The sequence below is a fragment of the Pseudoliparis swirei genome, chromosome 20 (genome assembly GCF_029220125.1).
Source record: "Pseudoliparis swirei isolate HS2019 ecotype Mariana Trench chromosome 20, NWPU_hadal_v1, whole genome shotgun sequence".
Taxonomy (NCBI): Eukaryota; Metazoa; Chordata; class Actinopteri; order Perciformes; family Liparidae; genus Pseudoliparis; species Pseudoliparis swirei.
The window spans coordinates 7,300,386-7,315,249 of record NC_079407.1 but is presented as its reverse complement, the minus strand read 5'-3'; the positions used below and the strand labels follow the sequence as shown (position 1 = coordinate 7,315,249).

General features: G+C 41.2%; 1 protein-coding gene across 1 annotated transcript in view; it reads right to left on the bottom strand.

Annotated features, from left to right (window-relative positions):
* The window catches only part of pcp4b (Purkinje cell protein 4b), a 35,794-nt gene extending 24,766 nt beyond the window's left edge, over positions 1-11,028 (bottom strand). The window contains exon 1 of the mRNA XM_056441174.1: positions 10,959-11,028. Coding sequence (XP_056297149.1) covers positions 10,959-10,967 — 9 coding nt within the window. The 5' untranslated portion in view covers positions 10,968-11,028. The remainder of the gene's footprint in view (positions 1-10,958) is intronic.
* Between the last annotated feature and the right edge of the window lie 3,836 nt (positions 11,029-14,864).

The window sequence follows — 14,864 nt, the reverse complement described above, 5'->3', positions numbered from 1 at the left end:
ACCGAGAGATCGATACCAAGACAATGTCATTCAAATGAACACCGTTCCTGGAAAGCTGTGTAGGTCTTTGTTCATTGTTCCAATCATTTAAAAGCAAAAGCAGCATGTGAATCCATATAGTATAATATACTATATAGGTGGTAATATCATTATTGCTAATGTGTAAAACGTAACATTCTAGAAAAGTACATCTCCCTTCAACTTCTCCGGGTTACACGTCCCTCTATTATATAATGATTAACCACGTCATGCAGGAAAGACACAAAAGTATGGAACACAGATCATTGTTGGACCCTGGTCCGAGCTGGCAGATGCTACACTATGATTGGTCCATATGGGTTTGAGGGGCGGGACTTAGCGAAAGGTCAAAAAGTGTACAAAAATGAGTCGTACTCAACAGACTTCAAGCTTTTAGTTGATTTAAAGAAACAGTTAGACATTTTGCAGAGAGGTTGCCAGTAAGCAGCCCTTCGTTTATATTAATCTTATCTCAAAAACACTGGAACAAGGGGAAGAACATCTAGTTTGGCAGTGTCCAGAGGCATTGCTTGAGCCCAGTAAGACTCACATCGCGGCATCCTGGATCTGATTGTAGCCCGAAACCATCACTTTCATCGCTGCTGCAAAAATGTTTCTTCTTCTTCCTCATGAATAATTAGATTTCAATGCAAAAAAGGTGGAGTTGCTGTCCGGTGGCAGTTTCCTGTAGCTTCATGGCTTAATGGCTGCGTGGGATATTAAAGCCTCTCGCTATTCGTAGCAGATGAGAATGAGAAAATCAATATCATGTATCCTGAAAGCTTCTTACTTTGTTAATCTGTTATAGCTGATTCATAAGCATGACTGGCATAATGTGATGATTGACACTGACCGTTATTTAACTTGAAAGCTAAACCCAGAGAGACTCGTTTGTTTAGAGGCAGGCCAGCTTGTTGGCGGCCGACTCCGTTGCTCAGATCCAGTGCCGAGCAAACCATCATCTGAGAGGGGGGTCCACGTGATAGCGAGAGCCTTCGCTATACGTAACCAGGCGACCCAGATAACCTTCCAATGTGCATTTTGTGGGCCAAGCAGCAGGAGAGTAGCTTTGCAAATGAACTGAAAAAGACCACGGTGTTCAAATTTAGACCCTAATTATGAGGAATGATGAATCCGGCCCCGCGTGTGCTGTCCCACCGGAGACCGTCAAGTCGAAGGATCTCATTTCCAGGGAAGAGAAGAACCAAGCGTTTCTGATATGATAATAAAGTGAGAAATCAGCAGTGAATAGCTCAGTAATTTCACTGAAAGTAGAGTGGTGGAGGAAAATGAAGGGTAATAATAATACGGTTCATTAGTTCTTTTCTCGGGTTATTTTAAGACTTGGCAGTTTGCATAGTCCAAGAGTTCCATGACACACTCAATGGCCATTAGGAATTTTAAAAAGCCACAAATAACTGAAGCAGAAAGAACATAAGGCCAAACAGCCTCTTTCTGTTCTTCAAGCGTAGTACAAAGACAAATGAGTCACTGGTCTCTAAAACACCAGCTCATAGATGTTTAACAAACCGCGTTGATCCATGATCCGTACGGATCCCGCCCACGATTCGGTACTCATGTGAACCCTGTTTTAACTTCTCAATTTACCATTACAGTGTGAAATAAAGTTTCACTGCAGACCATTGTATAAATATGCGATCGGGAGATTGGCATTAATGCTTCTCGTCGCTCATCCCTGATAATGCTACATGGCGAACAACACATCTTTGCTGATATCAGCAGCACCAGAGCGAATAGCTCAATTACATGATGATGCACTCATGTTCTCATGCATTAATGCATTCATGTTCAATTCAGTCAAGGTAAGTATTGGGCGAAGGTAAATTGTTAATTATCATGATGTGTTTAATTGCAATCTTGTATAGTTGAGTTTTGGATGAGAAACTTGACTAAATATAGTTGTTAGAAAGATAATTTTTTCACAGCAGCATATCAATATAAGAGAGACTGGACGATGAGTTTGACTTCCTAACACTAGCTCTAAGCAGCTTATATAGAATACCATTAAAACTACAAATGCCAACATTTTGTTTTTCAATAAAATATAGATATATATATGATTTTAACAAAGTAAGAGGATAACCTATATAATTGTTGCCAGTTTGCACTGACTTTAGGGGCTGTGGTAATAATTAATATGTCTGCATCAGCCGATGTGGTTCAATTGTTCAAAACCGTGATGCAATATGAACTGTGAGTTTTGTGATACACATACCAGCTCAGGATCATGAACAGACCGTCAGGGTTTCACTGTAAGCTGCAGGAACACCATCAGACCGACTGCTCCAACTTCCCTCCACCTTTTCCTTTTTCTTATCAAACCATCGAACACAATTTTCCTGATAACGCCTCCTCTCGTGTTTGAATGTGGTTCTGAGGCACCGCCTTATGAAACCATTCCTCAAAAGCTGCTGTGAATTTCAAGTGACATCTGCAGAGGGCATGTGTTGGCTTTCAGCGTGTGCCCGCTCAGACGAGCGAGGTTTGTGACAGTCGCTTTGGGGAAATGCGTTGATTGAGAAGACCCGTGGGACATTAGGGTGCTGCAGCATCTGGGAAAGAAGAGTTTTGCTGATACTTTGAGCCGTAAATGAAACAACGTGTTCAATATTAGCTCAACATCTGTCCAAATACGCAGGTAAAGTTAAACTCGCAATGAACTGATTTGGAGTTTTTTGGTTTGTGTCTAAGTGTTTATCTGAAGTGGACCCAGAGGAGACATAAACAATAGCATGTATGGATCTAATGGGCACTCAGAGGGGAAGGTCAATCCCAAAGTTATCAAGATGCGACGACATATATGTTCGCTGCCAGGTCATGATTAATATCCGCTCCCTAAATCCATGTTTCACCTCGGTGCCAATTGCGACAAATCTCACAATGCCAGTTTGTCTCATTTTTGCCCCTTAGTTGAACATCCACAGAGACACTAACTTTAAGCAGCATGTGCTCTTTTCCACATTAGCTCCTTTTAGAAAAGGCGCACAGATGCTAGGCTCCATTTAGTCCCATAATGGGAAGGGCACAGAAAACCATCAATAACACTCCATCTTTTTATCCTCACCAGTCCAGCAACTGTTCCGATCTTTTCTGCGAGTGGCCATAAAATGAGATAAAGACCCCCCCCTGCCCACTGAGAGGAACATACTCGTGTTAAAATGAATGATGTCGTAATTTCAATTGGCTGATATGAGTTTTTATATCTAAATACCATCAATGTTTAAAGACCATAATTAAAAGCATTGATTGGTGCTACAAATGCTGAAAGTTTGCACAGGGCCTGTTCAAATTGGAGACACAATTGTACAAATCGAGAGCTCTAGCTTCTCCCTATTTCAGCTACTTCTACTTTGTGCTCTGCAGCCCATAATAGTCACTGACTGCATAAAGACACAGGACATAAAGCACCCAAATCTGCCAGGAGGAATGTTCACAATGTTCTGTGATGTCAAAGGCAGTTTGCTGATTTCAGACAACAGCCCTGCTGAAGAAGAAAGTCAACTGGAGCCTGTGTAAAATTGAGAATATAGAAGATTATTTAACCTGCAACTCTCCATTTCCAAGGGGGCCGTACAACTAACAATATATGTTCTTTGACATAAGAAACAGCTCCAAGGTAAAGATGTATCATGAGTTAGTAGAAAGCTAATTATTCATCATTCAGTCGATGCCAGTCTCCCGGTCTCTAACATCTGGTTGAATCTGTTTATTCTTGAGAGTAAGATATGGGCTTCTGCCACAATAACATCTCTACATGACCTTGGTTTAGGTATTACGCCGTATATGGCTGTGATTGTCAGCGCATCCCAAAAGCTGAAGGAGCAAATTGTCTTTTTGACTTACCAGAAAATATCACAAATAAGGCTCTACATCTCAGCTATGGTAACAAATCTCCGAGGAACAGTTTTGAATTTAATTTCCTTTCTTCAACACACGTGAATCTAAGAATAGACACTCCCTAACATTGTGATTCACCCTGAAAGCAGCTAAACGATAGATATATAAACAAAGGAAATATATATATACTACTGACTTAATTTTCAAAGAAACAATTTTTCAATAAATAAAATAAGATTAAATTAAATTACATTATCTCTACAACATTAATGTGTTAAAGTACGATTCTAGGGTGAGCGTCTGGTTGGTTTCTAAAATAATATCTAGGTGTAGAAGAGGCCCATTTACTATCACACCAGCAGTGTTGTTCATTGTGTTTTGTGTGTGCTCAGATCTTGACTAATATATGATAATAAAAACCCGATATTTATGTTACAGCACAGCAGAAAAGCTGGTGATTGGTGATATAAGCTCTACAACTGGCCTTCCTTTGAGTTTGAAGTTTTAGAACAAAATTAAAATACTAAAAATATTATTAATCATTTAACCAATTGTTGTGACTATATATATATTTATTCATTTGATAATAAAAAAAGTTTTTTTTGGAAGACACACGAAATTGTCTGGGTGATCCCAAACTTTTGAACGGTAGTGTACGAGCTCACTCCATGATATCTGAACCACTACTTTTTCAAAATCTAATACCATCCATACCATTTGTAAAATCCAATTTAACCAAAACAAATTAACAATAACAACACAGTCTAATTTAGAGCCTGATGGAGTGTATAGGGAGGGTAAAGTTACACATTTTAACAACTTTATAAAGGCTAACGATTGGCATGCAGACCCCCTGCAGTCCCCAGATCAGTTTGACAATGATATTGAGGGAGGTAAATTTGCAGCGTGCAGCAGGAACGTCGCTCTGCTAATTCCGCCCTTCCCCACCCATTCTGCTCGTAACACACACACACACACACGCTGGCACGCATCACTGTTGCTGAAGTGCATGATTTTCATGACGATGATGAGGCCTATTCTCACCGAGCAACGATGAGAAGGTGGGTTTAACACGGCGATGAGGCCTATTATCACATAATAACACGTTTTATGGTTGTCAAACTGTTCTTTCACATCCCAAACTGTTGTGGTACAATTTTTATGCTGATGTGAAGTATTAATGTTCAACAATAACATATAATGTTCGACCATTTTTTATTTATTTCAGTATGAATTGCCATTATTTTTTGCCCCTGAAAAGCCTAGACGGGAACTTAAAGAGGATTTTCTTCTCTTTTTTCTTGCATACACGTAGTTTAATCTGACATCAACTCATCCATCAACCACGGCATGAGCTCTGTAAACACCTTCCAAAAGCACTATCCTAAAGCAACATATTAAATACAGATCTCAATGTCTTTTATTGATACACCCAATGGCTATCCATGACACCTCGGATCAGGAACCTGTCATCCTTTTGTACACAGCTTGTGAATTTATGGCCGCATAATAATCAAGACGGCAACGACACATGCGTTAAAAAAAATGTTTTCATCCCATTCACTTAACCACCCAGTGTGTGATAGTTTCACTGTGCGTTCAGCACCAATCCAAGTGATTTATGAGGCTGCGGTGGAGTAAATTGCCATTTATATCTTGCTGTTGATAAAGATTGCGTTGGTTGATGGATTGTTTGTTGATTAGACTCACAAGGGAAACCTCATATGAATCAACAACAAGATAATAAACAGCTTAAAGTATTTTATTGCGGGTGTGATTGTTTTACAAAGGAACAAATGTAATTAATGTAACCGTTTAAGGTTGCTGTTAAAGCTTATTCTTTATCCAACGCGAGGGTCCAAGGAAAGAGGATGTCAAATTTGTGATATTTGGCTTTCGAAAAACATTGAATTCGAAATCGAATGTCTATATAAAATGTCTATATAAAATGTCATGGCATCCAATAGATGACTGTCCATCACATTAAAACTACTTTGACAGGACAAACATCTGTCGATGCATAATTCCATCAAAATGCCATTATTGCTCGTGCAGACGGTCCATTACAGTGACAGACTCACGGCAATAAAGCACAACTGGGTGAGTATTTATTTGTGCAAGTTGTAATCCTTTACAACGCCAAACCAATTGAACCCTGTGTACCATTAGGATGAGAAACAATCCCTTCGAGTGAGGTCCATCTGCCTGCTGGACAGCTAACAAGAATCTGGCTCAACAACATTGGAGGCTGCGATACAGCAGATCAACACAATCCACAATAGTCCCCTAATCCAGCAGTACATGCTCTAAAGCTGCTTAATATTTGATTTGAACGTAGGGACTAACCACTTCCTGTTGTAGGTTTACAAGCTGCAGAGAGCTGGACAGACTCATCATTTGACTTTTCGCAGCATGAATGCAGATTTCTACCTTCGGACACAACATACATTTCAGGGATTGAGCATCTCCTGCTATGTATGGTAAAAACCTGCTGAAGTCAGCTTTTGAATGGTATGGGGAACAAACTGAACGGTTAAGAGCGCACAGAGAGAAGAGAGCAAACAATTTCCATCGTCAACTCTCACATCTACCCCACATAATGACACCCAAATGAAAATGCATGCCCATTAAAAATGATGCATTCATCTGCAGTGGAGGATGCCTGAAGGCATTAAGATAGTAGATTTACTACAACGCCTCATGCATTTCCTGCCTAGTCTCATATAGCCAGACCTTCCTTTAGGGCTGTGTCAGCGCTAAAGGAAGGTCTGGCTCCACACATTATTATTCTGCTATAGGGGGAAAAACGCTCTGGCTTGTTTGTTTTTCTTTAAAGCACTCACTATCGTCTTGGACGTCACCAAGCAGAGGATGCAGCGACGGTGTCCTTGCTAAACGGCAAGCGTAAGAGGAGGAGAATGACGGATGAAATGGCGGCTAAAGCGGTTCAGATGAAGTGTTGAGTAGCATAAAACAATCCGTTCTGAGGACTGGGAAGGTGATGATGTGTGACGATGTCAGACCAGCATAAAGGAGACACTTGGAGGACAGATGGTCACTGCCTCAAAACATCTGATGGTATTTGCTGAAAGTCTTGTGTGAGGGGGAACATAATCATTTGCTCTCGAACAATAAACCCAAAGCGAGATCTATTGTGTTGAACTGAGTGAAGTTAGACTTTGCAAAGTAGACAAAGCTCTTTTAAACTATTCAGAGTTGCCTGATTTGTGCTAACTGTTAATGTGAGGATGACATCATCACATCACTAGTGGGGGTTATTTCAGTCTAAGTGCTTGGAGAAATTTCAATCTCTGCTTTAAAGTGGATTAACAGCTTTTCTTGTCAGATGTATGTTTCCTGTCCATGGGCTGTTGCATTTTAAAGTAAGGCATGGCTAATTCAGAATAGCTCCAATATTGCGTATGAATACTCACTGCAGTTACTGATATAACCAAAGGCCTTCTTTGTGGCATCCAAAGAAGCTGATACTTGTAGTTATGATCTGGCAGACCATCAAGGCTAGGTTTATGCAAATGTGTTAATTAAGCTAATTAACATTCCTATACATTCCCAGCTGGGGAAGCTTGTTCTAAAATGTTGCAGGTCATAAAGATTAATGGTGTGGAAAGAATTCCCATCGTTTCTCAAATGCAATGCACATACTCACAACTTTCTTTATATTAGCTGAAAAGACACCCACTACAATCAGTGTCGGTGCATTAAGTGGCCGCAGTACGTAACAATGCTCCTTTAATGTTAATTAGCACAGAGCAGAATATAGATCGGAGGTGTCGAGCTAAGGTCAATAATGTCTCAGAATATCTTGGACTTAATTCAGACATCATCTTCAAAGTTTGAACTGCTTCTTCTCCTGCTCAGCAACAATGCCGGAGCTGATGTGACCGTGACAGGAAACTAATTCTTGCCAAGAAACTGCAGTAACTAGTAATCCGCTGCTGTTGTATGAGCTTTTTGGGGCTTAAAAGCAGCTTAGTTGAGTCAGTGACTGAAGGTAAAAAAAACAGCCGGGTGTAGTTTTTGAGTCCTTTAACAAAATGTGAATTACCTGTGACCCCAAAGGAGGTCAAGCAAATGTCCCATGAAATGTGCAGTAACTCTTGACAGTGGCTTTTACAGTGCAACGTTACCTCACCTGTAGAAACCCCACTCACACCAACAGACAACTGTGAAACATCCGATGAGTTGTAGACTGGAAAATGTAAACCCTCACATTCATCTGGAGTGTTTTGAACAAATGACAGAATGTTGCCTCGTTGCAAAAGGTTGATGTTTCGGTAAGATTTACTTTGGGTTCGATTTACTTTTTTTTTTGAATGCTATGGGTCTTTTTAACAGCTGACATTTTGACATGTGTAACAAGTGTAATCAATATCATTAATCATTGCTGCATTACATTCAGGTGTGCCTTGTGGCTGGCTCACTGATCAGCCTCATGCTGCATTCATGTCATCAAAGTTAGACTCATTTTGAGCATCCGAATCAGAGGAAAAACCATCGGCCTCTGGCCTAGAATTGATATCTCGAGACCAATGACCATAGCCACGCCCACTTGGTGAAAAGAACAAGGGGCCGCAAACGACCAAAAGGCTAACAGCGGGGGTAACCATCTTGGAACATGTTTTTTTTCCGGTAACACTTTCCATTCTGTTGACATTGTGACATTACTTACACCTGTGTCAAGTATGTGAACGCAACACTACCGAGAAAAAGTGAAGACTGAAAGTCAAAAAAGTGAAGAGGACAGACTGTCATGATGGTTAGTAATCGTGTCAGTAGCTTAAACTCGACTGAGTTTTCAAAAAAAACTCACCAGATTCACCACCTGATAGTTTTTCATTCTCTCTTGTGCACTCGTTCATTGCTCCTCGACATGAACACAATGACCGCGATCGAAAGCTTTTGGGGACTTTGATTGTTCCTTTCTGAATTTTAAAGCTTTGGTTCATTTGCCTAGTGACAGATAAAGAAGCAGCAAAAGGTATTTAAAAAAAAGAGCTCAGATGAAGGGGTAAAACGGCGTGACAGTATTACCTTAGAGTCTTGTACTTGTTTTGAGCAGCTTTGTGTAGATAAAAAGAGGGACGAGGTGGAGGAGGGGAGAGTAAGGGCAGAGAGTGTGGTGTGGATGAGAGAGGGAACGCTGCAGTGCTGACCACTGCCAGACTCATCCATCCAGAACACGCTGAGCTGCTCTGCTTCAGTAACGGGCTTCAACTCAAGTTTGGCTCCCGAATTCTTTGATTGAGAACATCTTCACTCTGCACATTACTTGACATAACATAAACTAAGCAGAAAAATCATTGTACATCCTCTCCACTGCCTCCTCCTCCTCCTCACATCCGCACCGGGGCCATGTCCTCCTTACAATTACACCTCTTTTAATCAACAGGAGTTGGCAGCTTATCTTTACTTTGCACATTATTACCAAATAAAACAGCTCAGGTGGTTTTTCTGCCGTCAAGGGATTCAATTATTTAAAAGCCGTTGTGTGTGCACCCTGACTTCATCTTTTATTGAGGCGGCTGGTGAATGACTTGTTACAAACAGCTCACAGGGAAAGTACGCTGATGTCTGCCAGCGATCCATTTGAGGGAATGACAGACCGCATACCCACCAGACTGCAGGATAAAACTCAAACAGCGCTGCCTTTTTAACCTGAAGTCATTTAGATACTATCTTTTTATCCGGGTACCTGAGTTTGAAGTGCAAGGTCTGAGGAGGCTGGACGGCTGGAGCATACTGTACATGTACGCCTTAGTTTTCCCTACTTTATCACATGCACAGGGAAACACAAACCCAAATGTCCACCTACTCTTAAAAAGCTAATATCTAAATACGTGCACAAACAAGAATACTCCAACAACTGCAACTGCATTTAACGGCATGCTACTATTATAACGTGCAGAATACACTAGAAACTGCTTGGGCATCAAAGTAGAATTTATAGGCAAATTGAGTCATGTTCAATCTCCATTTTTTTCAAGATGCACAAGCAGTGGAAAGACTAAATGTAGCAGATTATGTTTTTATTTTAAAAAATGGATCACATTTGCTGAAAGGGCCGTTTGGCATTAGTTTCATTTACACTATTGTTAATAATTGAGATTGGATGTAAAGTGAATTTGAATTCACTCGCGTTACCTGACGATGTCCCACAATCTGCTGATCGTGCATCGCAAATATTTCAAACCCTGCCAACTGTCACTTGTAGGTGCAGACTCGTCTCAACCAACGTCTGTTGAGTAAAGACCAGAGCTTCATGCACTTTATAAAACATGGTCATTTGTTTTGGGTGCTCATATAAAAAGTCCCTCTATGGCGTGGATGACATTTTCTTAAACGTGCGTTATTAATGTCTTGCTCCCTCCACTTTCAACGCACAGAACTGTAACATATGTGACTGTACATGGCATCAGAGGGGAGCGAGCTGTGGGAAAACCTAACAACAGTTTTCCATTCCAAGCTGCCCCCCACCCCCCCTCCCCCTGTGGTCTTAGATCTCTGATTCTCTCTATTTATACTAGAATATAAACATCCACAAACAGGGTCCACTGTATGTATCCCTTCACTATATGATACTTTAAATAATTCACAAAGTAAAAAAGCTTCCCTTCTCTCACAATAGCTTCTAAACCCAAATATCGGCACATTGTTGCTGTCAAACCACGAAGAATAAAAATCCTTGATTGAACGTGAAGTATGTCTGGTACGCTGTAGTGGGGGAAAAAATACCGTTAGCTATCATAAATCTACTATAGTGCCACTTTAGGGGGAGGGGGAGAAGCCCGCGGCACATTGGTGCGCCCCTGGGGTTCCCAACACTTTGACCGAGCAGCTGAGCAGCATCTGACACTCTGTCATGATTTATATCCGCGCTGCAACAGTAAATGTCGGATCAGAAATCTCATCAGTTAACTCAAATCCGTCGGCAACAGCAGCTCGTCTGGTCGTTAAATCTCTCATAAATGATTTTTCCCTCCGCGCATTAGCGCGCGCATCGTGCGTAATTGGGTTAATCCCGACGAATTCTTTGTTTTTAAAAACACATACAATAATCCTACCTCGCTCATGATGGACGGTAGAGTGGAGGTTTTCTCGGCTGCTTCCAGTACGTGAGAGGCGGAGCGAGAAGTTTCAGCAACAGTGGTCTTTAAAAGAGTGGCTCGCCGCGGACTGAGAAGCTTTATAAAGTGTTAAGCCCAACTCCTCCGTGTCATCGCGTCACCAATAAACCAATAGGAGTGCCGTGGGCAAATGTGTCTCCCAAGTCACCACCCAACTCTTTCAAATATGCATACGCTGGGTAAACCCTTTTCATCAGAATCAGCCAAACGGAGCTCGTCTTCTCCGGTTGATGGGAGCGTTGGGAGGCATTTCTTTCACCAGTCATCATGCCATCATTATACATTCTTGTTTCACTAAGTGTACCATTGTGACTCCCACCTGAGTATGTGCACTAGTGCGTGGGTGTGCGCTTCATAACAAAAATCTCTAAATTAAAATGTGCTGCCTTTGTGTCTATTATTTCAAAAACGAGGATTTACAGTTTGCTTGTGGTGCATTACTATAGCATAATGTGCTTCTTTTAGTCCACTATAGTGTATATATAATGTGAATTACATTTTATTGCTATTTTAGTTCATGAAATGTGTTGTGATGTTTGCGAGTGCACTCCCCTCACATTTATTGTTAATTATATCAGTAAAGGTTGAAAGTGGTTTAATAAGCTAATTCGATTTTCTCTTGAGAATTCCCAAACAACAGCATGTTCAATGTATTGCATCAGAGAGACAGAGCGTTGCGTTATTTTTTGTACCTTTATTACATTTCTTACTATAAAGAAAAAGGGCTAGCCTTGTCAAATCTTGATGCTTCAATCTAACTGCATCCATTCCCTCATTGTCATCCCCTCCAACATCAATTTCACAAATTGAGGTAGCTAATTATCATTTGACCATAAATCCATTTGTAAAATTCAATACAAACGCAGTTTGTCAAATCGAGCATTCAAATCGCAAACGGCAACTTCACTCAAGCCAGAGAATCCTCCAACCGGTTCCTGCACGTCTGAATGGAAATGATTTCAGTCAAAGACGATCAGCACCAATATTCACAAAGCTCTGATGTGAATGTAACATGAAGGCTGCTCAGCTTCCTCACGGAGCGCCACTGGAGCATCAGTGAAGTCCCAAAGGATTCTGGGAGGAACCCGATTACAAATGAAGCCTAACTTCTCTGCTGCTCTGACCTGACCTCTGTGTCTCTGTCAATGCGCCTGACAAGCTGGAGCATATTTGCACTGAAAAACAGCTTCAGGGGTCCTGGATCTGAAAAAATAGTCCTTGTATCGCTCTGCTTAAGGAAGTTGTGTTGTTTTGCAGACCCTGCTGAAAGAGACGCAGCACAATATGTGATGCCTGCAGTGTAGCCAAGCGTACAGGACGACTGCAGGACAGGAACTGCAGAGAAGTTAGACACGCTGGTCAGCTCACACGTGAGGAAGTGGCTTGAACTCCTCCAGTGCCTCAATATTCAGGCATTGTGGCTGCACGCAATCAGGCGAGTCATTCTGGTGGCTATTTCCCTGACACTTGCACAGATTTGGAGTAGAAATATGTTTCCGTCTTTTTTCGCGGAAGAGACCTCTATGAATTTGGAAACTTCTTTCGTGGAGCGAAATTGTTCAATAGAGAATAGATTAGATGAGTCCATCTGGAGAAATGTGAGTTGGCTCGACCTTCGTTTGTAAAGTTGTAGCTTCAGGATGTTAATCGGGTCCATCTTGAGACGAGATGCTTGGCGACGAAACCAAACGCAACTAAAAGACTCATTGATCGGAGATGAGGAGATGGAAAAGAACGCAAGTGGTTTGGATCATGAGGTAGACGGCAGTGAAACATTTCAAACAGGCACATTGTCAGCCAGCAAGTGTCGGAGAGACACCAGACGGACATATTCGGGGAACAGCTGGTGATCCCACGGGAGACGGCGGATGCCACCTGAAGGCAAGACATGATGTTTAAGTCAGAGGAACAAATGATGGCACATAGAGGGGTCATGTAAAGGGGAATGTATGCTGGCAGTGCTCATGCATCATGCACCATGCCCATGCATGTATTCTAGAACAGCCAGCTGAATAAAAGAGTCCCCGATGAGATGACCCCGATGTAGACCAGCAGGCCTCTGCATCCAGGATCAGATAGAACAACTCTGCAGTCACTCATGTCAGGTTTGTCCACCATTCATGGGACCTGAACTGATAGGCTTAACGGCTACATGGAGTGTTACATTGCAGTCTCTTTTATGGTAAATGATGCAATTGTTTATTTTATTTTTACATAAAAATGCCGAATGGAAAATTAGCAAAATTCTGTAGTGGGTCTTGTAGGGCGCTCATTGCCTGTATGTGATTTTACAGTCTAAAAAAAGAAACTCAACATGCTGTGCAATGCATGTACAGCCTGTAGCTCTCCCTCCTGTGGCGTTGCAGCCAAGCCTCGCTCCACGCTGTGTAAACGCACAGCGACTGAGAGCTAAAGTCGTTATCGTCTTGATTTATTATATCGCACGGTTCTCTGCTCCTTTGATCTCTCTGCGAAATCTTTTCTGTCTGTGTCTTATGTCACATTCCACTGTGTATGTTTGGGATGACGTTTTGTTTTATTTCCATCAGGGTTGGGACTCGTGGATTATTCAGAAGAAACACCTTTATTCCGCTTTGTTGTGTCACTTGCGTTGAAGATACTCCTCCCTCAGAGAGTTGCACAGCATCTTCGTGTGTTTGAGTTGATGTGTTGCACACATGTATGTAAATGTATGCTAACTAGGCCTTTTGGAGACGTTTGCATAATATTTTTCAAAGATATACATTATTTAGCTGTTTCCTTTGAGACAGAGGAATCCATTTCATTGTAAATGTCACTATATTAACGATAGGCACCATATGTGATGTAATGCTGTCTAAAATTGCTTTTGCTCTTTTGTACTCAATGAACGCCTGGAGCCAAAACTGCTTTTTATTATTATTGATTTAAAATATTTCAACATAAACCCTTTGATAAGTACCGCCTTGTTTTACAGGGGGTCCCAAACTTCAAACTGCACTGAATACAAAGTACAAAAGTGGTGCCTCTGATCATAAAGATTCACATATTGTTATGCTTAATAATTATGAATGCTTGAAGTATTGAAATCAATGAGAAAGTGACCAGACTTCTCACTTGTTTTATTACCTCAGTAAACATTGTAAACATGATTTTATGTTCTCAATCTCTGTAGTTTAAAGTCTTCTTCGATACAGCAGATCGATTGTTCATTGTTCATTTCTAAGTTATGGTCCCATTTAGAGTAAAAAAAAGACCACTAAGTATGCTTTAGGCCGGGCTACCTTGTGATTGGCAGGTCGCTATCAGAGCCGTCTACAATATCACTCCTCCTCAGGCCAACCACTCCTTGTACAGTCTTTCGTCATAACATGAGGGGAGAGAGTGAGACAGATCCTGAAAGTGTGTTATCCTACAGCCAAAGCATGAAAGTTAACACACCTGGTGTTTGTTCAACAACATTACTATTCCATACCTCCTCAATAAAACATATTTATCAAAGGAGAACTGAAGTACATTTCAACCACAGATAGTTTTTCTTTTCATCTCTCGCTCTGCCTGAAGAAGCCAGCAGGTTGATTCGCAGGAACACAGAGAGTGACCCCCGTGGCGCTTCTTACCGCAGGGCAATGTGGATGGAAATAGAAGCCTTCACTGACCCAGTTGATACTGTATAAATATGAACAATATAGTTACCCAAAAGAATACACATTTATATCGCTTTCATCATCACTTTTATCATGACCATAATAGCACAAGCATTGTTTCACGATTTGAAGTAAAAAAAGTCGTCGGTGCTGTAGCTGAGCGTTTTTAAACACAAAGAGTGTATCACAGATATCAAAACCTGTATAGCTTGTTAAT